General features: G+C 43.3%; 1 protein-coding gene across 11 annotated transcripts in view; it reads left to right on the forward strand.

Moving 5' to 3' along the window:
• Nucleotides 1-27,287, forward strand: part of TIAM1 (TIAM Rac1 associated GEF 1) — a 370,474-nt gene that overhangs the window by 211,237 nt on the left and 131,950 nt on the right. For 9 of the 11 annotated variants that reach the window (XM_073891280.1, XM_073891258.1, XM_073891273.1 and 6 more), the window contains one exon: nt 18,917-19,095. Coding sequence is in view for 2 of the 11 variants with exons in the window: in XM_073891275.1 (XP_073747376.1) it covers nt 19,042-19,095 (54 nt within the window). In the remaining 9 variants the exon portion in view is untranslated. Of the gene's footprint in view, nt 1-13,098; nt 13,116-18,916; nt 19,096-20,911; nt 21,059-27,287 lie in introns of those variants that run through there. The other 2 variants (XM_073891268.1, XM_073891271.1) reach the window with 2 other exon arrangements.

Below are 27,287 nucleotides of genomic sequence, written 5' to 3' on the forward strand. Positions count from 1 at the left end.
CTCCCCCCTCCCCTCCCCTCCCCGTTCTGTTCCCTTCCCCCCTTGTGTTCTTTCCCTTCCATGGTGCTGTCTACCATTTATCCTACCTCTAGTGCTAACTTCTAGAGGGAACCCGCAGGTCGGTCTGGAGTTTCTGAGGAAATTGAACAAAGGGCCTTTTCTTTGCTTTAGGATCAAATAGAGTATATGAATATAACTGTAGTTTTCACAGCCAACTAGAAACCATAACTCTTAAGAGTCCCACCAAGCAAATGTCTTATATTTCATTGCTTTTGGTGAGCAGGAGTGTGGGGTAGAATTTCATATGTATTCACTCTATCATTTGCTTTCTGCTTTATCTTACTCATTTTTTGCCAGAGTGTTTTTTTTTTAAAGGTCCTTTTCTGTTGTTGTTGTTGTTGTTTAAACAGTTATAAGTCATTTTGATGCTAATGATTGTGAAGGTAGTGCTGCTGTATAGTCCAGATCTAAATCCAGAAGTTACTTAGCATTGACTGTGGATACCTTGCAGGACAGTTTTGCAAGATATTTGACGTCTGAATTTCAGGTTGAATAACAGTGTTTCCATTCTCAGAGCCTAATATCCCACCTGGATAGCGGAGGTGGGGGGGTCAACTACGTTTGTCTAGTGTACTTTGATTATCTCACCTAGAGTGTAATTCCTAGCTGAGTCCTTTTTTTACTTTTCTCAATCCCAAGGGTGTCCTCATTTAATGCCCTTGTCTGTATCCCATAGCTAGGGATTACATAATAAGAGGGTCTAGAGAAGAATAAGAAATTGAGCCCAGGGTTTTTATTGTACAGTGTTAAATTCCACTGTATTAATCTAGCTCTTATAAACTGAGCCCTAAAGAAAAAGACCATTGGTTTCCAGCATTGGACTCCTGGTCTGGGTTCTTCGTGGCTGACTGGGCAGGGTAGTCATATCCGTGTCATAGACTTGATGGAATACCCCACCTTTTTCCCGGTCCTGAGCACTGGGCACATAGTATCTCATATGTAATAGCCGTGGCTTATACTTGTTTGTGTATATACAACAACAACAACACACACACACATACACATATACAACACATATATACATATATATGTATATGTGTATATACATAATCTCACTCTCTAGAGAACTCTGCTCTAAAATTCACAACTCAGATCAACCCTTGTTGTCACTGGCATGCATACCTGGGAGTTATCTACTCTGAGTCAGACTCTTGGAGCTGGATGTTCCTAGTCCGTTTGGCAACAAACACATTTTATTATTGCCTCCTCCTACCATGAGATATCAGGAATTTGTGCTTTAATCCCTTAAAACTGTGACCTTTTAAATCAAAATATTATAGAATTAGTATTTTGGCGTATCTATAGATGAGTATATTTATATTTAGTAAATCTGATTGGCTTTGTGCATTCCTGATGAGTTGTGGATAATGTAACGTGTACTGCCATTGGCAATATATTTTCCAAGATACTTAAATTTTTGTCTCTAGTTATCTTCAGTCAACAGTGGTTATATTTAGAAGATGAAGTTTCTGTCTTTAATTTTGGGTAATAATAATATTTTCAAAAAGCTTGTGATAGCATCAAAGAGTTGAAAATCTGGTGTATTATTTTACAAGGGTGTGGTCTTCTGAGTTGTCATTTCTCCTCCCTGTAATTGATCAATGAAGAGGGATATTGGATGCCCCTCATGACTATTTCATGTGAAAGCTTCATGTATTTTCACTGCAGTCAGTAAGGAATGAGATTTCATACGTTCGGGTACTAATTTCACAGACAATTTTTTCATACTTAGTTATTTTTGTAAATTTCTAATTATGGTACAGGAGCCTAGAGATTACGATTACTAATCAATATCTGGATATAATGAAAGATCCCACATTTATCATCTGTTGATCACTTCTGTGGCCGGACAGTAGGTTGTGTGGTTTCCGATGGATTGTTCCATTTACTCTTACTATTTCCATTTTACCAATGAGGAGACTGAGCCTTAGTGGTGTGAACGAACTCTCCACAGCCGTTTAGGTGTTCAGTAGCAGAAGCAAAATTCCCACCAGAGTCTGTCTCTAAAGAGTCCATTCTTGGAGCACTAATCTCTCGGTCCCAGTCACTTAGTGGCTAATAAAATGCCCTTGAGCTTGAGAGTCCTCTTGTCCGGGAACAGTCCTTATTTTGACTGATGCTGTTAGGTGTCTTTCACAATTACTCAAGACCTGTTCATTATCTGTTTCAGATTTCATTTTGAGATTAATAATTAACCCTTAAGGGCTTTTCCCATTGTGTCAAGTTCAAACAAAAGAAGCTGACAAACTCCCATTATAAATCGAACATACATAACAAACAGCACAAGCCCCAACAAGAAATAACAGTCGACAAGTTTAGTGTTTGCTCCCCTGAAGCCTGGGCCAATGTCAGCAGTTAATTGCATTCTCAGAAATGTCATGGAAGCAGGGGAGGGTGGTGGCGTGGGTACGTGGCCAGGCTTACTCCTTGAAAACCGCGGCTGTGTTTTCCTTCATTCTGAGAAGCATGGAGCAGATTTATTTTTGATTGAGCCCCAGAGGGAGATGGTGGAGTCTTCTCGAGGATTAAATAGGTATAATGTATTACCAATTATTTCTGAACAATTCGTTGCTACGTCTTAAAGGAGTCTGGATGCCCTGTGTTAAAAACAAAACAAGCCCACGATTAGAAATTTTGGCTCCTGGTTGTTGATGGTTTTTGTTTTAATTAGTGGGAAGAAGCTGCTAACTCCAAATCTATGTATTGCTGCTGTGTAAAAATCACCTGGAAAACTTGTATTCCTGTTCACATGCACCTCCCTCCTGCAATAGGTATTTCATGCAGAGCAATGTATTTGTTTCTTTCTCTGACTCATATATACCAGGCCTTATAAAAAAGGGGGTACACATTCTATTTGTCCTTTTTAAAATTTATTTTAAAGCACATACTGCAGTTACCCCATAACGCACGTGGGCATGTATGCATACCCCCCGCCCCAATGCACATGAATCCTGGCATGGATCTGACCCATGCCAAGTGAGTAAGAAGTCTAAGAGCCAAGGATGATGCCTGGTTAGTCATTATTATCTTTCTCATGGTCTGTTTTATGGTTGATGGAGAGATCTGGATAAAGGAACATAGGAAATTGAGAGGGAAGACTACTCGATGTGGGTAGTGCTGGTGATGGTATTGATACTTGGAGCTGCCAATTAAGTAAACACCTTGATGACTTGGCTCTTTATTTGGCAAGAAGACTGAATCTATAGTCATAAAAATGAGCCCATTTTTGTTAGATGGTTCCCCACAATAATAACCCACAGAGTACTCAAGGTCCCACAGGCCATTAATAGATATTCCACCAAAAAAATAAAAAAGGTTTCCTGATTAAGAAAGTTCAGGAAACAATTGGTTAAAAAAAGTGAAATCCAATTCTTCAGTGTAAGAGCTTGAGTTCTCTCCTTTGACTATGGAATGCATTTTTCTTCGGGCATCTATGACTATTTCCTGTGTTTCTACAGAGTGTGTACAAATGTTGGAAGACAGTGTGGAGTTGAGAAATGAGCACAACACGTTTTGGAGGATGCAGACCTGGCTTCTGATCATGGTCAAGGTTCATGCTCTAGACAATAGATATGTCCCTTACAATTAGGAATGTTTCCTTTTTTAAGGATTTAAGCAGTATTCCAATTATAGATTCAGATACCAAAATGATCATCACCTTTTTTCCCCTGAGTAATCATAACACTCAGCTTAAAAAAATCACAGTCACATTAAACTGCCCTCCTGTCCTATTGTATACAGTTTCATAATCTATGTGTATTTTTTGTTTTTTTTACCTTGCCCTGTGAAGAGCATATATTTCATTGTAAAGTGTATTGGTGACATGAGCATCTTCTTGGCATAAGGAATTTTATTAAGTCACACCTTCATTTTTCCTGTACTCTGAGCTCATCGTAGCTACTTAGTTTTGGGGTCTTACATTGCACTTTTTGGTTTTTGCTTTATCCCCCCCCCCCAAAAAAAGGATCTTTAAAGCTGTTTCAGGAGCCTGAAGCCTTCCCCATCTTTGCATCCCTGTGAGATCTCGAACCAGCCAAGGGAAGGTGCTCATGGAATTGGGTTGAGTTCAATTGAGATGGAGCTCTGAAAGTAATGATTGGAGGAATTTTTTTTTTTTTTAAGATGAGAAACGTCATGATCTTATTTACCTTTATGGAAAACTGAGCCCAGCAGGAACAGCACAGATGGCAGTCTGTTCCTGTGAGTGTGGGGACGGAGTGAGATAAACAGAACAAAGCAGGTGGCTCTGGAGCTGGCCCCCTGGTGCCAACATTAGTTTAGGCCACACACAGTCCCCACTTCCCTGTGCTTGTTCAAGTGAGACATGGGTGGAACCAGAAGGCTGGTATTATTTTGGTCATTGAGCCCTAGTTAATGAATACACTTGATTAATCCCCTCCTTCTTCTCAGGGATGCTATTTTGAATGGAAAATCACTGTTGGAAAAGCAAATCCCTACACTGATTATGGACACAATACCCCCCCATTATATCATATCCCCCCAACCCCAACAGCTCCCTCTTCTGCAAAGCCCACGTTTTGGAAGCGCTTATTAGGAGCTGAATTTTTTTTTTTTAAGTTGTATTTATTTAAGTCATCTCCATGCCCAACTCAGGGGGCTCCAACTTAACAACCCTAAGATCAAGAGTCCCATGCTCCTCCCACTGAGCCAGCCAGGCCCTCCCCCCGCCCCCCGCCAGGGGCTGAATTTTACTGAGGGAGGAATATGAAGCCGTAGAGAAATTAAGTGATTTGCCGCAAATTGTCAAGTTATCCTGGCGCTCACAGAGGACTATCCATTGCCTACCTACTGTGAGTGTTCTTTGGTTTGGTGCTTGAACAAGTAAGCTTCCTACCCTATGGAAAAGCCGAATTAGGACCCCCAAACCAACTCTCTCAGCTTGTTTTCTCTCAAGGTGAATATTTTCAGAAGGGGGCATGCTTAGGGCTTGGGAGGGCCGTAGTGACGCCTGAGCCTTCCGAGGGTTGGTTTGGTTTAAATGTGGACCTGTCAGTTCCAGCTAGCTCAGAGGACTTGCTTTCCCAGTGTGATGCTGCATTAGTCATGAGCAGGGCGTAGGAGGGTGTTGAACAATCATTCCGACCCTCCTCCCCGTCACTGGGTTTTCAAGCTCAGCTTCAAGCCCAGCTGCATTAGAATTGAGGACATGCTGGGGACACCTCACCCCCCGCCCCAACCCTGCTGTGTGCTTGAAGTCTTGGCTCAGGGGTGGGAGAGGGTGGTGATTTCACATCCAGGGCTAGAGCAGAAATGTCACCACGGGGAAGCTTATGTACCCAGGACCTCCATAATTTATGTGTTATGCGGTGGGGGGTGGGAGAGGATTAGGGGTGGGGGCGGTGTATTTGTGTTTTCCCAGTTTGCAAATAATGTTTTGATACAGTTTTCCATATTGAAGTAAAAAAAGTAAAAAAGAGCCATAATTCTTGATGATGGTGGCTACCATCATAAGCTCAGAGGGATGCAGTTATCTAGAAATATATGACATGGGCCCCTGGCCAGCTCAGTTGGTAGAGTATGCGACTCTTGATCTCGGGAGTGTAAGTTCAAGTTCCATGTTGGGTATAGAGATTACTTAAGAATAAAACCTTAAAAAAAGGTTCTTAGAAATATATAGCAAAGATGACATCATGAAAGTGAGGCCACTGTCCTCAGTGACCCCTTCATGCCCTGGAGCTTGGGGCTACCAGGAACACCTCCAAGTAGATCTTCTTTCAGAGCTCAAATCTGGTGGGTCAGTCAAGAGCACCTGCTGGGTAGACTGTTGTAAACATTTGTGGGGGAATAATCTGTATTCTTTCTGTTCCTTTGGCTGACATTGATGCCATTATTAGGTACTGGAGAAAAAATCCGCTGGGCATGTGATGTTTAATTTTATATGTTAACCCTAGGCTGTAGTGCCCAGTTGTTTGGTTAAGCAGCAGTGTAGATGTTACTATGAGGTAGTTTTTAGATATGATTAGCATTTAAATCAGTAGGGATTGAGTAAAGTAGATTATCCTCCGTAATGTAGATGGGCTTCATCCAATCACTTGAAGGCCCTGTAAGAGTAAAGACTGAGGTCTTCTGGACCGAAGGAATTCTGCCTCAGGATGCCTTTGGAGTCAAGATAGCAGCAGCATCTCTCCCCTGGGTCTCCACCTTGCCGGTCTGCCCCACAGATTGTGAACTGGCCAACTCCTACGATTGCATAAACCAATTCCTTAAAATATCAGTCTCTCTGTCCATCCGCCCATCATCCATCCGTCCATTTGCATCCTGTTGGTTCCCTTTCTCTAGAGAGCCCTAACACAGGACACGTGTGCCATGGACCGCCATGTCAAAAAGTAATAAGCTGATGATTCTCTTAGAACAGACAAGTGTTCCAGGAACTGGTAACTGGGGGGATTTGGAGGAGAAGAGTGGTAAAGCAGATCTTGGAAGACCAGAGCTTTGCACGGTTTTCCAATAAAACCCTCCAACATAAAAAGAGAATTAACTTCTAACCACTCCATGTGCCATTTTATTTTGGGGAAAAGATGAATATTTCACCTTAAAAAAATCATAGACATTTAAAATTTTACTCCATTATCAACCTGCCCCAGCTTCTCTGCCCTCACTAACCTCCTGAGTAAATCTGAGTCAAAGTGACTCTTCAGAAAGATGCCCCTTTATCCCGATGCATCTTCTCTCTGCTGGCCTTGCCAGGGGTCTTTGTATGTCAGGTAGCAGAGCAAGGATCCAAGGGACTGGATTCAGGAAGGACATTATATGCATCTTGAATGTGGGTTAGTTGGGGTTTGCAGTGCTGAATGCACTGAGTGAGCAGCAGAGAGGGGTATTAGGGATGGAGATTAAAGGCAGGGAGACCTAAGTTGAAGGATAGAAATAGAAGGAGCAGATTATAGAGAGTCCTTCAGGGACTTTGGAGGAAGAAGAGGGGAAGAAGGAAAAGACGGAAAGAAAGGAATTTCATGAAGAAAGAAAGAAAGAAAGTTCGTGAAGTCCCAAAGAAATACCAAGGAAGAGTATTTTCAGATACATTGCCTCAATCCTCAGCACAAACCCTCAAGGCAAATTTCCCATTTTGCAGATGGAGACAGCGATATACAGGGATGTTAGAGAACCAGCTCAAGGTCACAAGGACGTTAGATGGCAGCTAAAGGCAGATCTGACTGAACCCAAAGTCTGTGTTACGTTGACAAATCAATGCTACCTTCTCGGGGGAATCATAAGCGTGGAAGGTTTTGACCCTAAATAGTGTGTCAAATTTGAACTATCACTGGTTAGTCCCATGGAGGGGTCCAGAAGGGGGTTACAAAGAGGGATGTGTGCTGAAGACCGAGATTCAGGTAACGGGAAGCGTGGAAGGAAGTGAATGTATTAAAGAGAAAAGTTCTCCATATGGAGAACTTGGTAGAAGGCTATGGGCAGGACCTGCAGTCGGGGTCAGAGGCATATCTGCAAAGTGCACGGAATCCAAGGCAAGGAATCATGTTTTGGTGGGGGACGGATACTGATGGGAGGCCATGGCCATTTGAACTTGTGAGCGAGAGCTCTTTTAGTTACCAGTGGTTTTCTGGGTGGGAAGCTGGCCAGACAGAAGGAGGATTTCTTCCAGAAGTTGAAGCCTTTTCTTCCCACCTAGGAGGACCAAAATTTCATTCAAAACTCTTTCAAAAATGATTTTTCTTTGTGTGTTGTTGTTGTTGCTGGCCTTTTTTTTTTTGTCTTCCAGACTATGTAATTGATATTTCTTGGCTACTTATGCTGGCTCTCTCTCAGATCCCCCACACCAAAAAATGCGGCCATGCTTGCAAACTCGTTTGTGCTTATTGCTTCTTGGCCAGTCATTGTATTGTCTTGTGGAGGGTGGAGATCAGCAGGTTGCAAAAATGAGTCCCTCCTTCCTGTATCATTTTCTTTTTCTACACATGGCATCGTTTTATTAAGCACCGGTGAAGGGATATTGACCAATGTCTTGATTATAGAAAACACCATGTTATGGCCCCCAGTGAGAGCTTGTCCTGTCAGCCCATAACTTCAGAGCAGCCTCAAGTTCTCAGCTGAAGTTCTTCCTGAAGGTTCTGGGAGATTTTGACATTGCTGTGATGTTGCTTCACAAGAAGACTAAGCTGTCGGGAAAATTTGGACTATATAGACGGGGAGACTGAGGAATTTGTCAAATAGGCTTACAAAACTAACATTAACCACAGATTTGGGGATAGTTTTTGTTGTTGTTTATTTTTTTTTAAACTTTTAAAAGATTTTTTATTTATTTATTTTTTTTACCATAATGATGTTTTTTTCTGCTGCTGGAGAGTTCTCTTGCAGCTTGCATACCCCACCTGTCCACTATGCCCCCAGGGGAAACAGTAAGCCTGGACCAAGGTGGAACAAGACAGGTAGAAGGGAGAGGGGGAAGGAATAGGTCCTCCACGTGGTTTTGTTCAAGCCGGGGTCATGTGGCCAGGGCAGGAGGCATGCCTGTGAGCTTTCACACGCCGTCTTTTCTCAGCTTCCGGATCAACTTGCTCTGTGCAACGGCAACCGTCTTCGATGTCACATGGATGCGTGAGATGCTTTCCTTAAGGTGGGAGAAGGAAATTTCAGAATTTATATTTCTGTCAATCACGTGCATTTAAATTTTTGCCTATTTCTGTTTGGTTCACATAAGTGATGCACATTATTAACATACACAGAAAGGTAAAATGTGCATCATTCATTTGAACAATAGCCCATGTATGTAAGTTATACGTTAGTTAAATGATCGATGATACACACTCATCCTGTTTTAGATGGGCGTGCTCAGAACGATCTTATTGAGTGAGGATGCCCATAAAGCCATTTGCACACTAGTGCCTCGGACAGGAGTGTACTCATTAGTTCTAAGAAGGCAGGCCGGTGTCTGTTTTGCTCGCTTTGTGTGTGGTCTCATAGATATTACTTGGCAATGAATGTCAAGCTTTTTCAGCTAGTGGCTGTCATACAAGAAACAGATTTGCTTTGCAATTTTATGTATCGGTTTTTCTACATGGGGACTTTGATGTATCACTGTTTCAGAGATGTTCCCATGGTTTCCCAGGAACCGTCTTTATGTGAAAGAGGCTGATTATCCTCTTTGGACTACAGGGAGTAGTCAGAAAAAAGTCATTTGTTTTTTTTTCTTTTCCCTTCTACTTTTAAAAATCAAGTCTGCAGCCCCTTCATGTGCTTTTTATTTCCCTCCCAATTTTTAATTCAGTTAGGATAAATGTTGGTCGTTCTTCAGCCAAAAAGATCTCACACCAACGTTTGAAGTAAGGATTGGTCTGTTCCATCTTGCATTTCTGGGGCCAAACTCACTGGCACTTCTTGCCTTTAATTGAATCATGAATTTACTGGAAAGAGGCTCTCACAATGGTTCCAATTATGATATAGGTTTTAACTTAATCAAGCGGGTTAAAGAAACGTGGACTTCCTTTCAAGGGTAAGGAGCACAGAAACTTCTAGACCATCCACTCCATTTAAAGAGATAGATGGTCAGGAAGGTTGGCTTGAGTTGAGTTGCTTGTGGCCCTAAAGTGAGTCCATGTCTTTCCTGCCGTGGCTCTGGACCCGCTGTCACAGCCGTACCCCCAGGGTTCTCCGGCGTAACCAGATGGTGGCCTGAGGCCTGCTGTCAGCTCCTGGTTTCACTCACATGTGGGAGGGACGGCGATTGTCCCCAGATGCTACATTTGCAGTAGGGTCTGGTGCGCTGTTGTGTGCGACCCACGTGCATTTCACTGTGATCTCTACAGCTTTGGAGCCTCAGCCGTGTAGTCAGTGATCTTAGTTAAGTAATAAACCCAATCTCAGGGCGAGTCAGGAGCGTGGTGGGTGTCCTGGGGACCTAGAGAGTTCTGGGGGCTGAACTCTAATCTGATTTACATTTTAACTTCATGGCACTGAGCCTGAGGCCGCATTTTATTTTTGTGTTAAATTATTGATGCTATTTCTTCCATTTATTATTATAGCCATTGGCTGAGTCAGTAGAAGGTGTGGTTGAGATAATGGTTTAAACTTCTGGGCTCTCACGGGTCATCAGAGGTTGTGTGTGTGTGTGTGTGTGTGTGTGTGTGTGTGTGTATGTGTGTGTGTTTAAAGTTCTTGATTATACGATGGAATTGGCCAATATTTGTGTCTCCATAAATCCTTCCTGATCCAGGCATTTTGGCAGGGTTTCTTTTCTTCTTCCCTCCCTCTCATGTTCTTTCCCTCCCTCCCCCATCTCCTTCCTTCCTTCCCTCCCTCCCACCTACCTACTTCCTTCCTTCCTTTCTTCCTTCTTCCCTCCCTCCCTTCCACCTACCTACTTCCTCCCTTCTTCTACCCTCCCTACTCCTTCCTTCCTTCCTTCCTTCCTTCCTTCCTTTCTTCCTTCCTTCCTTCCTTCTTCCCTTCCCTTCCCTTCCCTTCCCTTCCCTTCCTTTCCCTTCCTTCCCTTCCTTTCCTTCCCTTCCCTTCCATCTACTTCCTTCCTTCCTTCCAATGCGCTGCTAATGTGTTCCAACCCTGGTTACTCTGTGCTTACATGGAAGGAACACCGCATTTCTAGTAGGATCACAATGAATTCCCACCTCTCAAGTATAAAACTTTGGAATTGAGTGCTCCATTTTTGACCTCATGGTGGAAGGTGTTATTGTCACCTTCTTTGTCAGTTATCAAAATAGAAATTTCAGAAGCATCTCTCCCTTCTTTTTCTCCTTCCCTTCTCATTTCTGACAGTAAATACGTGGCCACTGAGTCCTGGGGATTCTGCCTGCCGTCCTTACTACTTCAAGGCTCTCACTGCCCCAGTTTAGGCCACCTTATCTCCAGCCCACCGCTGCCTGATTGGTTCCTTGTAACTGGCTGCCACCTTCTCTTCCCTGCAAGCCAGAGTGGGCTGGGGAGAAGTGCTGGATTGGGCACCTCTACTAATAGGATCCCATCACATACTCCATTACACATAATGTCTGATTCCTTTGTGTCATCCGTAGTCCCAACCCATCTTTTTAGCCTTACCATCTCCAGCTCCTTTCTGTGCATCTACCTCTACAACACTGGACTGATGGTTTCAGCCCTCAGAGCCTTTGCTCTTTTCCTGGAAAGTTCTGCCCCTCCCCCCCCTTTTGCATACTCCCTCCTGTCCCTGTTTATTTCCTCCCATCCTCACAAGCTAAGCCAAATCCTATTAGCCCATCAGGACCCGGTTCAAATGACAGCTTCTTCTGGCAGAATTAGCCTATTTCTTCTTATCATTCACTATTAATAATGTCAGATGAGCCCTGACAACCCTATCTCCGAGTGGATAGGTGACCATCGTTTACTCGATTTGGGGCATCATAAGGCAAATGGTCTCTTTCCTCATCCTGGACATAACAGTAGATGCTCAATAAATGTTGGTTGGGTTAACTGTTGGTAGCAGTCAGCAAAATTATGTAGACTCTTCCCCAAACAGTTCACAAGCAGTTTTTAGATAGCCGTAAGCATAACTATTTAAGATCTACTTTTATACGCTCTATTTCATAAGATGCTACCAATCGTAAGGCCCACCATTATTTTATGTACCACTCAGAAAGAAAATGGCTCCAGTGAAACCACACTACACTATCGTGACTGTAAGGCACATTTAATTTCAGAGATGTTCAAAGTGAAAAATGTGTTTCTTAGAATCAGTGAAATAAGGAACTGTGTTTTTTACCTGCTGGAGCTTGTGTAGTCTTAATTCTATAACTGCAAAAGAGTTGGAGGTGATTTACAAATAAAAAATTGAGGTCATCTTAAATGGGTTTTTTTACTTTAAAATGAGAGAGTAAAAGAGCATTTTGGGCTGAGTAGCCTAGGACTGCCTTGGGATGCTAGGCCTATGGAACCTTGACCTCTCACTCTTGTCTCATGAGTGAGCCCTAGTTTCTTCCTTTTTCTTTTTATTTATTTATTTTTTAAAAAAGATTTTATTTATTTATTTATTTGATTGAGAGAGAAAGAGATCGAGTAGGGAAGGGTGGAGGGAGAGGGAGAGAGGGGGAGAGAAGCAGACTCCCTACTGAATGTGGAGCCCTTCATGGGGCTCGATCCCAGGACCCTGAGATCATGACCTGAGCTGAAACCAGGAGTCGGACACTCAACCAATGGAGCCACCCAGGCGCCCCTAGTTTCCTCCTTTTTAGAAGATGGGGACTTACAGGTAAAGAATCAACCCCATTTTGAAAATCCTTGGGAGGAATGCCTTTAAAAATTTGTCACCAATCATCTTATTTGACATTGAAGTAGAAGATTCTTTGCTGCACTGAAATGTTTTCCTTAGTCTTTGATTAATGTTCTCTGTTACCCCCTAAACACGTATCAGGATTGATGTTCCTGATATCCCCTTACCAGTGGCGTTGCCCAGGACCCGTTACAGTGTCCCTTTTTCTGTAGGGCAGCTGTGTTTCCAGCTGTCATACTTGCTCGTTGAGTTTTGGTTACTAAATTATCTTGGTAATCTAGTATATACACACATACATAATATTTTTAGTTTCTCTTCCTTCCTCTCCAACCTTAGTATCTGGTTTACGGAATCATGCATGCCTTCTGCCAACACAAATACCACCAGCAGCAGGAAGAGAACCAAGGAGCAGCTACCAGCTGGAGGGCGTGATTCTTTCTGATGGGCCCTGTAGGCTCAAGCATGAGGGGCCAACAGTGTGGAATTGGGGCTCCCCAGCCCAGTAACCTCTCCAGAGGGGCCTCTGGTATTTTCTCTCTCCTCTATGTCAAAGGCAATCCCAGCCCGTTTCTGGCAGGCATAGTTGCCACACGGGCTGCTGGGGTGAATGGCCTCACCCCAGGGAGCTCTTCCCTGACTCACAGAGTGGCCCTCCCATTGCTGCGTGGGAGAGGCAGCTCCAGGTCAGGGAACTGTTGGATCTGGACGGCGGCAAATGGAACCAAATCGCTGGGGCGACCACATCCTGCTCTGCTTCCTGATGAAGAAGAGGGACCCCTTGACAGCTCGATTACATTTTGGGAAGAAAGACTTTCCTCCTGGCTGCTCAGCGAGAGAACAGGTGAAGGGAGAGTCCAGGTTGTAGGGGTTGGAAATGGCAGGTTACCCTTTCACACCGTTGGGTCACTGGGAAGGGCCCAGAGAAGGTCTTGGAGGCAGACAGCAGCTTCTGGTTCTGAGAGTCTCTGCTCTTAGCATACCCTTCCTCTCAACTGATCCCCCAAGGCTGTGTCCTTCAGGATGGAGACACCCCTAGTCTCCAGTCTCCAGGCTATATACCACAGGCATGGAAAGCCAGAAAGATCTAGAACCAAATTCCCCCTCTGGAGCTGTAGTCCTTGACCGTGAAATAAGAGCTGCCCTAACCCACACCCATTCGCCCCAGTGGTTTGGGATCCGAGGCTTCTCCCTGTGCCTGGGGAGGCTTCTGTACAGCTGGTGTGGGAATAGGAGGCAGGTCTGCCCAACAAGATGGACCTGGGTGACATGATTCCGGAAAAGATGTTTAAAATCTCTTCTAACTAAGGCACTGATGTGCTTTGGAGGAGGTAATTCTGGTGTGCAGTTTAAGGCTTGTGCACTCTGCTATGTCTCATGGGAGGTGTGGAAGCACTTTGAACGCAGTACTGTCCTCTTCCACTGTTCCTTCCCTGGGAACACCCCGTTAGGTTTAGCCACAGCATGGTGGAATGCTCGAGGACAGATTTCAGCATTAGCAGTTAACCAGGTCAGCCCCGCTTCCTTTTTCTTTGGGGATCAAACGTTCCATTCTCTCTCGCAGCGACATGGGCGTGCTTTTCTGACATGACTCAAACTTGAAACTGAGAATTTAGGAGCGAGGAGCCCAGAGCTGAGTGGGCTCTCACAGCACATGGTCACTCCTCTTGGAATGTTGGGTGGAATGCTCAAGTGTTCGGTAGCTTCACGGCTTCTTAGTGGGAATGGTGGTACTTAGATTTTTGAGAAATTACGTGGTTCTCATGGTCTGTCCTGAGAAAGCTATTAAATCCGTTTTGGTAAGCTGGGCCTCATCTGAGCCCCTGTTGGGCCAGGCCGTGGGGGTGTCTGGGAGATTTGATGGCCAGCTGTGTAACACAGCCCTCTGGGACTGGCAATTTCCAAACTCTCGGACGAAGCTGGGAGGGAGCTCCGTAATGAGTGATGCAATGTTGGAGTTACATGCATTGGCAGTTGCCAGTGTCCAACAATAAACACCAAGAACCGAGGGAAACTTAGAAGAGTATTTTGGCCTAAAGCCACTGACACCCTGCCAGACAGATAGTAAGCATTCCATAAATGGTAGATTGCGCTGAGTCGGGGTAGAACATGTTACTTCCCTTTGAAACACACTGACTTTACTCCTATGAGATATGGTAATGTCTGTCCCCGCCGAACCTGTTGGTTAAGTATTTCCAAAGATTCACTGTTCTAAAATTAAAAGTTATTATTTTAGTAGAGATTTCTTGACTTATAGCTGGCTTGAAAATACTCATTCTGTGAACATGTTTCCTCAGTTACCTTGGGATACATTTGGATCTGGTGGGAAGTAGCGTTGCTCAAAACAAGTGGAGTACTGGGATATGGGAACTTTCAGGGATTTTGTGCAGCTGATGTGGGTGTCTGTTTTTACCTGTCTCAAAAACTGTTGGGCCAAAGCCACATCATCCATACTCTAGGGAATAGGAATTTGGAACCCCCATCATAGCCTGTTCATCTGTGCTAAGAATCCTGGTCCTGCCTTGAGTCATCACATGGGTCTCCTGGGAGGGAAGGGATGGCACCTCTTCTCTGTGCTAGAGTCTCAGTTTTCACACAAAGTAGACAAGCTCACCCCTGGTGGAACCCTCTCATGCCAGATGAGGGTGGTCATCCCGTAGCATGACCCAGCTATACTTGGGCATGAGCCAGATAGCCCTACCTTTAGCTTACCGCCCGTCAGGACTCTGTGGAGAGCAAACAGTGATTAAGGAGAATTTCCTGGAACATTATACAGCCTCTCGGCTCTTCAGCAGTATTCTGCTTCTTCAGAACTTCTGTTACTGAGTTGTGATTTTCTTTTTAAATCAATTTTCAAGAAGAAACATCCATGTGAAATGTGTCACTGAGCCCATGTGGAAGGATATGGTCCAGAACATTGCTTATCATATCACAGTGACCTCAGAGGACCACTGTGGAAATTTCTGTCTGATCTTGGTACCAAGAACATTCATCCTTCTTCTGAGCAATTGATTAGGAATTGTGAATCACACAACTGCCATGTTTTCTCAGTTTGAGTTGGCTGTTATAAAGCTTACTATAAATGCGACTGGCTGGGTAGCTTGATAGGGTGTGCATAGTTACCCTTATTCTCTCTTATCATCCTTTGGGTTTCTTTTGGGTTTTTTGAGGTTAGTAATTTCTTCTATTTTAGATTATGTATATATGTATTTTTAAGATTTTATTTATTTATTTTGGAGAGAAAGAGTGTGCATGCATGAGCAGGGGGAGGGGGAGAGGGGGAGGGAGAGAGAATCTCAAGCAGACTCTGTGCTGAGCATGGAGCCCAATGTGGGGCTTAATCTCATGACCCTGAAATTATGACCTGAGCCGAAACCAAGAGTCGGACATTCAACTGACTGAGCCACCCAGGCGCCCCTAGATGATACATTTTTGAAAGTCACTCACTACTGAATCCTTTGTTGAATAGAGTAATGGTTAAAAAATATGTAAAAAAGATGACCAGTGAATTTAATTTCTGAACCATGTAAAATTTTTCAGTGCCCCAGATCCATCCATCCATCTATCCAATACTGATTTTTAGACTAAGTATGAATACTAAAAACTAATTTTCTTTTGGTGCTTATTACGTTTAAAATTAAAATTCAGGATTCTGACTTGTTCAGGATTTTGATCTAAGACCTCTATAGCCTCCTTCCTTCTCCTCCTCATTTTTAAGGTTCAAGGTAAGGGGGAACTTCCTGATTCTCATTAATTCACTAACTATGGAACAGTTTGGGGCACTGAAGTCATGATGAACAGAGTAAAAGTTAACATCCTTAAGTAGCATTTTATAGTTTTTGTGTAACGTTTCATGTTGATTCTCTGTCTTTGAACAATCATTTCAGGTAGGTAAGTAAGGTAGATAATCTTACATCCTCATTTTTCCTGTTGAGTTTCAGAATAGATCATTTACTTGCCCAAGGTCACATAAGTAAGAGAGCCTGATGCAGGAGCTTGGGTATTTTGAGGGCAAGTACAATATCCCTTTCTCTATATATTTTGGTTTCTGGAACTTTCAGGGACTTAAAAATGATAGGATGCTCCTTGGGAGTGTTTTTTGAAGGTGAAAAAGAAAGTTCTGGTCTGGCAGGCTTTTTAGGAGAAGCTATGGATCAACTGTCACGGACACAGTATTTCTGACATCAGCTCACCTCAGACTAGAAGGTTGGGGCCGTGGGACCCCTCAGCCTTGTCAATTTTTGCAGGTATATGAAGCCGGAGATTAGTTTTGGTAATTCCTTCCCCCCACCCCCAGCACGCACACTTCCCTGTGAAAACTGCTTGACACCTGACACAGCAATGGACTCCAGGAGTTGATGATGAATCAGAATGAGATTAAAAAACATGGTACATTCAGCGTTCAGGCCCTGTCATTGTAATGCAAGCGGGCCCCTGGTATTGCCGGATTGCGTCAGAGTGGTGTGTGTGTTGTGACAAATTGGGTGGATCACATCTTCCAGCTGCATCAGTCGATTCCCTTGTTGCCCCGCAACAAATTTAAGGTGACTCGTGTCATCCCACTTATAACACGGACCCAATTTCAATGAGTTAGGCATCCTGTTTTCAGGAAGCCCCAGTAACAGTGGCCTTCCATAGAGGACTTCTTTCAGTTTACAAATGCTAAGTAAGGTGAAATCATAGCTAACGTTTATTGCAAACTGACCACAGGGTAGGCGCGAAGCTAGTCATGTAACATACATGATCTTCTTTAGTGCTCGTAATAACCCAGTGGTTTAGGAACTATTCTGTTGGAGAGGGGTGATATGTAGAGTTTGCCCCCAAATCACCCTGCAGGTGACTGGTGAGGCCAAGATTTGACCTGATGCATGCAGTAGGACTGAGGCTCAAACCCCCAGCACTGAGCCTGATGCCTGGCTGCCTTCCGTTGAACCTGAATTCTTTGCAGTGCTCGAAGAAAACTCAGAGTACTGTAATCGTTCTTGGGTGCCATGGTGGAGCTAACCACTCCAGGCAAAATGAGTGCTTCTTGGCATGTTTGCAACCACAGTGTATCTGCTGCTTGCAAAAGAACACACGTGACGCTCTTCATTCGTCCATGTCACGGGTCAATTCCGCAGCCGGGGTCACGGGGAAAAATTTTCCCCCACGCCCAGATCAGACGAAAATTCTACCAGATACAACTCAATTTTGGTTTCTTGCAATGTTTTATAAATAATGCCCCGTAACTCTCATCTTCTTCCCCACATTGTTCTTCTACTCAGGAATTAGAAGGCTATAGATGGAGAAAACTTGTAGTACTGGTAGCTAGAATACATATTTCTTTTAAAGTCTAAGAAAATGTGTTATCAGCTTCTGTGGTGCAGGTGGAAGGGCAGCCGTCTGCAGGCCCCCATTTGCCAGCAAGAATCCAGCCTGCAAATTATTGGCAGAGGGCACCGTAATGAGTCCATTTCAATATAAATGGGCTCTTGCTTGTTAATTTCTGCCAGTTCCTAGGCAATTCAGGAACTGCTTTGAAAATCTGAAAATTCGCAGAGAACAGCTTCAGGAGGATGCCTAGGAAAAGAGAGAGAACAGGCTAGCAATGGGGGATTATGGAAAGGGCACGCATTGTAGGGTAATGATGGGGAATTGCTGAGGATGCGTGCTTCCTTCCTTGAAAAGCGTGAGTCACCCACTTAAGGTTTTCCGAGATAAGGAAGAACCGCAACTTCACTGATTGTTCTGTGCTGTGCGGATGTGTGCATTTATTTATTTACTGCCTCTGTGGGCTGCCTTCCACAAAGTAGGCAGTTTTCTCCATGTTCCTGTTCAAAGCGTTGGGCGCCCCGGGTCCTTACCTTGCTGGAACCCCCCAGCAATGGGTGGTCGCGGTGGGTAGCCCCACAGAGGACGAGTGTGGGGAGGAGGGTGATAAGGTGCAGCCCCCCACCAAGGAACCCCCAGACTCTCTTCCTTTCTTCCTTAGTATTTGCAATTTCATCTCAGAAGGCAAGCTTTTTTTTTTTTCCCCTTAAAAAAAAAATATCATTCATACTGCTTGTTCCTGGAGCGTCCTTGTGTGTTTATCCTCTGTGTTAAGTAACAGTTGAGATATTTCACTAAATTCTTTTCTGTACATATTCTTCACAAGTTGCCTCCTCTGAATTTGATGTTTGACCAGCTGAAAACGTGTACGCGATGAGTTCTGTGTATTTGGTGTTTTGTTTTACCGTCTTTTAACGTTTTCTTCAACTTCTGTTGTAAATGTGGCTCTGCTTTGGTAGTAACCGAGACTCTTACTTCCTTTTATTGATTATCTCTGTTCATTGAGACCTTTTGAAGATGAGGAGGGAGCCATGGAAATCATTCCATAGTAACCTGTTTCTGTTAGCCGCTGTTGTTCTCCATAGAAATAGGGGAAAATGATAACTTAGTCTGTAGGACTGGTTCTTACCATAAATATAGATATGCTTGCACATATTTATGTTTCTGATTATCCCTGCGCTTTATACCTGTAGCTAAAGGTTGCACAGTTTGATTTGGGGTTTGCTGTCACACACAAAATGGATGTTGGAGAATTGAGGAGAGTGGGCTCCATGGAAAAGGCCCATTTTCTGTGTTCTGGCTGACAACTTCTTTTCTCTTTTCCGTCCTCTGCAGGTTTTTGGCACATCCTCCGAGACTCAGATGAGACCATGATGGCCTCCCCGAGGGGCGGGTGCTGATACCTCTCCCGAGTCCCTTCCACTATTCATCCTGACGCCATTCCCAATCTCAGTATCTAAATGCCACAGTGCTCTTCGGGCAAGTTGGGTTGGGAACCACTGTTGCCTTGTAAGGTAGGTTTGTATATGTGTAGTTTTGAGCCCGTATACATCCACAGGAATTAATGGAAATGCGTCCAAAGTGGTGGGACAGATACATTTTAGTGTAATTGCAATTGCTGGGTTGCATATAGCTCGTGGGAAAAAGAATTTGGAACCACTTCTTTGGATTAGGGTTACACCCATCTAAGAATTCAAAAGCATTAGCATTAAAATTTAGAAAAGAAAAGGAAAAGCCGGTACCTATGAGATCTTTTCTCCCCCTGTGAACTGCCCTCAGGGTCTTTTAAATTTATCCCTGAGCTTCACCATCTTTATATTGGATTATGTTTGAAAAAGACAGAGCTATAGCTGCAAAATCTTAGCTCCAAAACAATGATATATTTTGTTTCTGGCTTGGATAATCTTTAAAAAGCAAAATAAATACAGTCAAAATAATAATCTTTCTAAATCAAAGATCATCTTTTATTTGCAAAACTTTCCTGTTTAGTCTCTTGTGTTAGGGGTATTTGCGTGGGACTTGGCAAAACACTTTTCATGGGTTTGTAAAGATTTAGCAAAAACTTTCAGAACTTTGTCTCAGTTTAATCTGAGCTCCCCCCTACCAATTACCCCACCCCTGTCTTCAAGCTCAGCCTCCAGTAGAGAAAAAACAGGCTTGAAACCAAGACCTCCCACTAGAAGCTAATTTTAAATTTGCAATCTGTTGTCTTGTGATTTTCGCTTCAAATTTAACTTTGAAATAAATACATTTCATCCTTTCTCCTGCAGATTTGGAGGTCTGTTTTCAAGTCGTAGAAGGGTGATCATTATGTTTATTTTAATAAGTTTTTAAATACCTCAGGGGAGTGAAAAATTATATTATTAATGATTATAATTTATATGCATCATTAAATGCCTTATGCTTGGCTTTCACAATGTCCTTACCGATGACTGAGAAACCTTGCTTTAGTAGTTCACTTTTGACTTGAATGTGTTATGAATTGGGTCAGCTTGGGCCCCCTAATGAGCTCTAATGTTTTATATATTTGAAGAGCCCATGTTAAAGGGGGTCTGCATGAGGAGCACTCCCATTGAGAGCTGTGTTAAGACGTTAGTATATTTAGGTAACCAAGACAGGGATGGGTAAGTCATGGTCCCTGCCCCTGGGCCATTATAATAAGGCGGGAAGGGGGTCCATACAAAGCAAGACAAGTGTGTCAGTGTGCAGATAACCACGCAGCAGACGTCATGTGAAGAGGTCAAGCAAAGTGCTGTTGGAATGTAGAGAAAGCATGATTAAATCCAAGCTAGATAGTATTTTCTTTACCTTAGGTAATTTTTCCCAGCCATCTGTTTTGAGTTTGGGTTTGGTGTCGTTTGTTGTAGCTGTCAGCATAGTGCCCACATCCTCACTCTCTTCAATTATCCAAAAAACCCAGGGACTTAAAACATGTTAACATGTTTTATTTATTTTTCTTTCCTTAAAATGAATTACAGGTTTAGTGCAGAAACTTTAGAAAATACCAAAAAAAGGTTTAAGTTTTTGAAAAATTAAAATTACCCGCAATCACTCTATCCAGAATAGTTGCTTTTAAAATTATTACAGGTCTAGTGTGTGTGTGTGTGTGTGTGTGTGTGTGAGAGAGAGAGAGAGAAAGTGAACATATTATTAATATTCCTAAAGCAAATTTTAACCTGCTCAAAACCATTTTCGTGGATGTGCATCTCAAATGTTTTTACTTCTGAGAATAAGCAGAGTTTTGCTCCAGTGATGTTAGACCCTACAGTAGAATGATCTTTTTTGATTATCTACTTCTGAACAGGGCAAGCCTTGGCAGGCTGGCCCACAAGACTGGGCTTGGATCACAAAGAATGGGAAGGCTGGAGAAAGGGTGGATCTCTCTGCTGTCTGTTTGGGGGACTGCTCCAACTGCTGGTCTCATCTAGGGAATTCGAATTCCTGGACCATAAAAATATAGGCTCCTTAGTTCTCAAGGTGATGAGGTTATTTCCAGTTTCCTTTGTATCTTCTTCTTTCTCTCACTCTTTTCCCTCTGAACAATCTGAAGTTATAAGAGTATTTTTCTTTGTTCCTCTCTGCCCAGAGACCTTGACCATGGGGTGGTTTTCTGTTTTTTTTTTTTTTTTTAATTTTATTTATTTATTTGACAGAGACACAGCGAGAGAGGGAACACAAGCAGGGGGAGTGGGTGAGGGAGAAGCAGGCCTCCCACAGAGTGGGGAGCCCGATGCGGGGCTCAATCCCAGGACCCTGGGATCATGACCTGAGCCGAAGGTAGACACTTAACTACTGAGCCACCCAGGTGCCCCATGGGGTGGTTTTCTATTAACTGGAATGTTTTTTCACGTAATATGAAGAAAACGTAACATTAGTGTGATTAGAAACACAGCTTGCATGATTTATCTTGGATCATACAGGTTTTGCCTTTCTTTTTTATTTGTGTTCTGTTTCTCTACTCCTATATAATAATTGATGTTCATAATGATTTTGTGTGGACATTGCAAGCAGTTAAGCTTCTCATTTATTTCAAGAATGCTTACCTTTACTCAGGGAGCATAGTTATAGTAGCTGCTTTATTTTATTTTATTTTATTTTTTGGGGAGGAAATTCCTAAAGAAAAACATTTTACTTTTTTTTTTTGAGAGAGAGAGAGCGCACGCATGTGTGAGCGGCAGGGAGGGGGCAGAGGGAGAGAAGAGAAGAGAGAATCTTAAGCAGGCTCCATGCCCAGTGCGGAGCTGGACATGGGGTCTCTCTCATGACCCTGAGATCATGACCTGAGCCAAAATCAAGAGTCAGACGCTTAACCAACTGAGGCACCCAAGAAAAAAATTTTAATATTGAAGAATTTTTTTTTTCCCATTTCATTGATGAATTTGGCTGCGCTTTGCATACATTTCCTAGCATGAGTCCCAGAACACATTGGCCTACAGTTTCAACCATGTAAGAGCTGCTTTAAAAGGCTTTGTGTGCTATTCCAACATCTGGGTCACTTTAGGATTGACATCTGTGGGTTACCTTTTCTCTGGAGAAGTGATTAGAATTTCTGGGTTCTTTGGAACACACTGTGGACATTTTAAGTATCATATTGGGAGACTCGAGGTCCTGTTAAAATCATCTGGAAAATGATGGTTTTTCTTTTTTGCTGTTTTAGCAGGTGGTCAACCTGCTAAGTCCAGATTACAAGTTGGGTTTCCCTTTTGGTGGATGATGACTCCAATGTCAGTTCCATCTCTCAGTCTTGGCTGGACATCTTTGGATTTGTCCCACACATGGGCCACCTGGTTGGCAGTCTGGGAGGTGGGCTGTGGTTTTATATAATAATTCAGTTCCCAAAGCCTCTGCTGTCTTGCTTGGGGTCAGTCCGAGGCATATGCATCTGAGGGGGATGAGCCTGGGACTTGTGTGGATTTATACACAGCATTGGTGGATTTGCTTCTCTACCTCTTTCCTCTGAGATCCCCCTCACTCTTTGGGTGGCAGGGACCACTCTTCTTGGTTCTTTGGCCAGAACAACGAGGTGTGTCTTAGGAGTTTTCGCTTGCCTGTGTCAGAGGTGTACTGGGAGGTCAGAGGTGTACTTTTACGTAAGACTGGGAGAGAAAACCAGGAAACCCACTCTTGGATGAAGTGGCTTCTTTAGGTTTTTGACTTCCCCACACAGCATGCTTGTGCTTACACTTTGGAATCTTTGGGTAGTTGCTTTTTTCTTTGGTCCCAAGTTTTTTAGTTTTTTATCAGTCAGAGAAAGGTCAGTCCTAGTGCCTAATTCCATCTTGGCTGGCATCAGATGTTGGCAATTCAGTTTCGTTTACTACTTTATTTAGACAGAAGCACCATCCCTAGTTAATCAGCTCTACCTCTCTGTTTAACCTCCCTTTGGACCACTGGTCTGTACTTACTTTGTATTTCCTGATAAGAGATGCTAGATGATTCTCAGTGCATGCTTATTTTTTTTTTAAAGATTTATTTATGTATTAGAGAGAGAGAGAATGGGGGAAGGGGCAGAGGGAGAGGGGAAGAGAGGATCTCCAACAGACTCCCCTCAGAGCAGGGAGCCTGATGTTGGGGCTCGATCCCATGACCCTGAGATCATGACCTGAGCTGCTTCACCGACTGAGCCACCCAGGTGCCCCAATGCATGCTTATTTTTTATTGCCTAATTTGTTGAGACTATATGAGAATGTTTTAGATGGCTTTCAGCTGTAAAAACAGATTTAAAATGTTTCATTTCGAAGAACTCTCACTTTTATTGTTTTGAGAGAGAGCGAGAACACGTGAGCACACATGAGTGGGGGGGGGCAAAGGGAGGGAGCGAGAAGAGAAAGAATTTTAAGTAGGCTACATGCCTAGCGAGGAGCCCAACGTGGGGCTCGGTCTCACCACGCTGAGATCATGGCCTGATTCAAAATCAAGAGTTGGACACTGAACTGACTGAGCCACCCAGGCACCTCCAAGGAACTCTCACTTTTAAACAAAAATTTCATTTAGCCAGAATATTTCAGTTATTTAAAGTTTTGTTTTTTAAATTTTGAAATAATTACAGATTCACAAAACATTGTACAGAGGAAGTATGTGGCCTTCACCTAGTTTCCCCTAATGGTTGCCTCTTAAATAATTATAGTAAATTATCAGAGCCAGGAATTTGACATTTTTTTATACGTATAAAAACATTTTTTGTATATGTATAGTTCAAAGTTTTAGCAGGCTAATACATCGAAAAAAAGCTGATCTTGAGAAATGACCACTTCCCTGATGAGTATATGAACCTAATGACTGTTCTTATTGATAAAGTTCCTTAAGATACCTTTTCACTTGCTCACTGTGTATTTAACTTGGTGGATTTAAAGGAATGTACTAGGATGACCTGAAAAGTTTAACTGATCACGTTAAAAGAAAGATCATGATGTTGGAAAAAGTCACACTCCCTCTAGTGTCCTTGAGCTCTGGCCCTGAGAATCTCGATTTTCTGACCCGGTCCCACTGTCCGATGACCCCCTGCCCAATGTGCCACCGTGTCCCCTTGCCTCCATTTTGTCTGGGTCCTCTGAGGCTGAGCACGTCTGCACTCTCCACGTAGACAATGGGGAGGGGTACCCTCTCACCTCTGAACTCTTTCCTGAACTTCTGCAGGGACAGCTCCCAAAAGAGGAGGCAGGGAAGAACTGAGGGCAAGAATTGAGTGAAATGAGGCATGAGCAAGGCCTTCATTCTTTGTCCAGGTAATTGGGGGTGGGGAGAACAGTGGAGCGGGGTCGAATGGTCTGGGATGAGGGACCTGCACAGGCCTTCAGGTGGAAGGGAGCCAGAGTGACGGGCACGTTGAAGACCGCTGTGTCCTCGAGGCATCTGATGGAAGGGACTAGCATAGTTAAGTTTGACGTGTGTTTTCTCTAGTCCACATTGGGGTATTGTTCCCTAATTTGCATCGTGGTCCCATTCTCATCTCCATTTTATTGCAGTTGTATGAGTTTCTGCATTCTCGATTAAAGTTTATTTTGTCATTCACTCATTCAGTATTTTTCCACTGAGCACCTTTACCTTTCAGGCAGTGTTCTAGGCACTGAGGATGTAACAGTAAACAAGACAAGCAAAACTTTCAGCCCTCCTGACGCTTAGGTTCTGGTGGGGAAGGATAGAGAATAAAAAATTTTAAGTAAGTGAAATATATTGTCTGTTACAGTTGTGATAAAGGCTAACGAGGAAAAGAAGAACAAGAGGGGTAAGGATTGAGCTCTGTGGGAGGGCCTGTCATTTTGGAGAGGTCAAGAAAGGTCACTCTGAGAAGGCAATATTTGAGTCAAAATCAGAACAAACTGGAATGTCAGCGAGGCAGTGAAGGAGGGTTGCTGGCAGAGAAAAGAGCATGGGTAAAGGCCCTGGGGCAAGCTCGGGTAGCCAGAACGTAGACCTTTGAAAAGAAAGTACGAGCAGCCAGACTTGAGGTCTAAATACTGAGGGTTGTTCTTGTGATAAAATCTTGCCCAGTACCTCCTGCCTAATCCCCCTCCCGCTAAGTGCTCCCTGAAAGTGCAAGTTATTTGGAACCACTAACATGCTACATAAGGAAGTGAGAGTTTTAATGAGTTTAAAACTGGTGACGGTTTCCAGCTAGAGATTGAGTACTCACTCTTATTCTGATGCTCTTCTTTTTAATTTCTGTCCTGGTTTTTGCATTTCAGTCTGACCTTAATCTCTCTTCTCTCATCTTGCGACAGTATGATGATCATGTTGGTGAGGTACTACTGATCACTCACCTTTTGTTTTTGTTCCTAAAATGCATGCCCGTTGACTGACTCCTTGCCTGGAGTAGAACACTTCCAGCCTCCGAAGAGGCTACCGGGGAATTGAAAGCCGCTTTCTACCCAGAAGTTGCTTCCTGACTCACAGGAACAGAGTGGGTGCAGGTGTAAATTATGAACTGGGTTTTTTGTTTGTTTGTTTGCAATAAAAATCAATGATGGGGTTAAACAGAATAGGGAGGTGTTCAGATGATGGAAGTAGCTGACGTTTGACCTTCATACAGGAAAAGGATTAGAACTTCCAATTCACCAACGTTCTGGGGGTTGCCTGTGGGGCAGAAGTTGCCCCGGAAAGGGGAGACTGTGTTTGTCGGATGCCACAAGCAATTTTAATTTTTCATGCTTCTGTTACTTTTCAGTCCCCCCACCAACGCCACATGGGCCCTTGTGATTCTCACCGACCTTTCAGGAAAAGGTTTCAAATTAAGGGGTATTTCAGCAGGTCCCTAGAAACTGATTTTTCTTAACTTGCTTCAGACTTCCTGCTGACTCTGCTTAGGTCCTCCCCTGAGAATTTCTCTTGGTAGGATTTAGGAGATTTGGCACTCATCTCTAAATTCTAGTTCGGAAGATAAAAATGCCTTCTTTCCTACCTTGGCCGGCTGAAAAGAATCCTGCTACTAAAAATGCTATTAATATAACAGGCCCATCAGAGTGATGCATTGGGTGCTGTAATTCTTGAAGGTTGGGGCCATTTCCTTTAGGAAACCTCTCCTGAGGCTTTTAACTTAATTGCTTTTCTGTTGGCAGAAACAAGCCTCACCAAAAATGTGTTGTTGGGAATATACCTGTCAATTTATATTTGCAAACTTTTCATACATGGGCTAAGAGGAGGGTCCTCCTTGTGGGCGTGAGGGCACAGTTTTGCTTTTACATGCGGTTTCTTCCACCATCATTCTTTCCTTCTTTTAAACTTAAGCCTGTGTGATTCTTAACGTGGAACTATGGCTAATACTTGTTCTAAGTTTTTATTATTTCGTAGCAAAACATATAGATACATAGACACATCCAGGTATCTTAATGTGTACTTAAAAAGATCAAGAGCTCTAAGGAATTGGCCATGGCCTTTAGTTAGTGAAAGGCTTATTTATTGGGGTGACTGGGTGGTACCATTGGTTAAGCGTCAAACTTGGTTTTGGCTCAGGTCGTGATCTCTGGGTCATGAGATCGAGCCTGTCAGGCTCTCTCTCTCTCTCTCTCTCTCTCTCTCTCCCTCTCCCTCTCCCTCTCCCTCTCCCCCCCTCCCCCTCCCTCTCCCTCTGCCCCTCCCACTCATGTGTGTGCTCTCTTTTTCTAAAATAAATAAATACACCTTTAAAAAAATAGAAATGCTTATTTTACTTTCAAAACGTAGCACACGATATTCTTCAGAATATAGATCACATAAATGGTTGTGTATGGACAGTTGATGTTTTTCTTTTCCCTCTAGTGAGTTGAGGTTTTTTTGTTTTGTTTTGTTTTTTGTTTTCTTTGCTTCTTAAAGATGCCAGCCAGAGAGGCATGAGCTTATTAACTGCTTTGAAATATACTTGCTGCCAGGAAAAAGGAGATTCTCCTTCTTGGAAAGTTCCCTCTGAGAATCATATGATACGTGACCCGGTAGGGAATATTCCAGTATGAGAATAGCTTACCGTCTGGTGCCTGTATGAGTTACCTCCAAACTCACTGGAACGTGAAATGGAGGTTTTTTTTCCCGTCCTGTTGCCACCGATTTTGTTTCAGCGAAGATGTGCTCATCAGAGCGGATGGCGTGTTTTAGACCGAATAGTGAGATTATAGAATGATTCTGGATCAATGTGAAGGTGTGTCAGAGTCCAGGGCATTTCAAACTCTGTTGTGGTCATAGTCAATTCATTCTCTGTTTCCCCCTTGGTGCCTTGCACTGTTTCATTGTCTACCTT

This window comes from Callorhinus ursinus, unplaced genomic scaffold (assembly GCF_003265705.2).
Source record: "Callorhinus ursinus isolate GAN/ISIS: 27379988/994484 unplaced genomic scaffold, GSC_fseal_2.0 scaffold1, whole genome shotgun sequence".
Classification (NCBI taxonomy): Eukaryota; Metazoa; Chordata; class Mammalia; order Carnivora; family Otariidae; genus Callorhinus; species Callorhinus ursinus.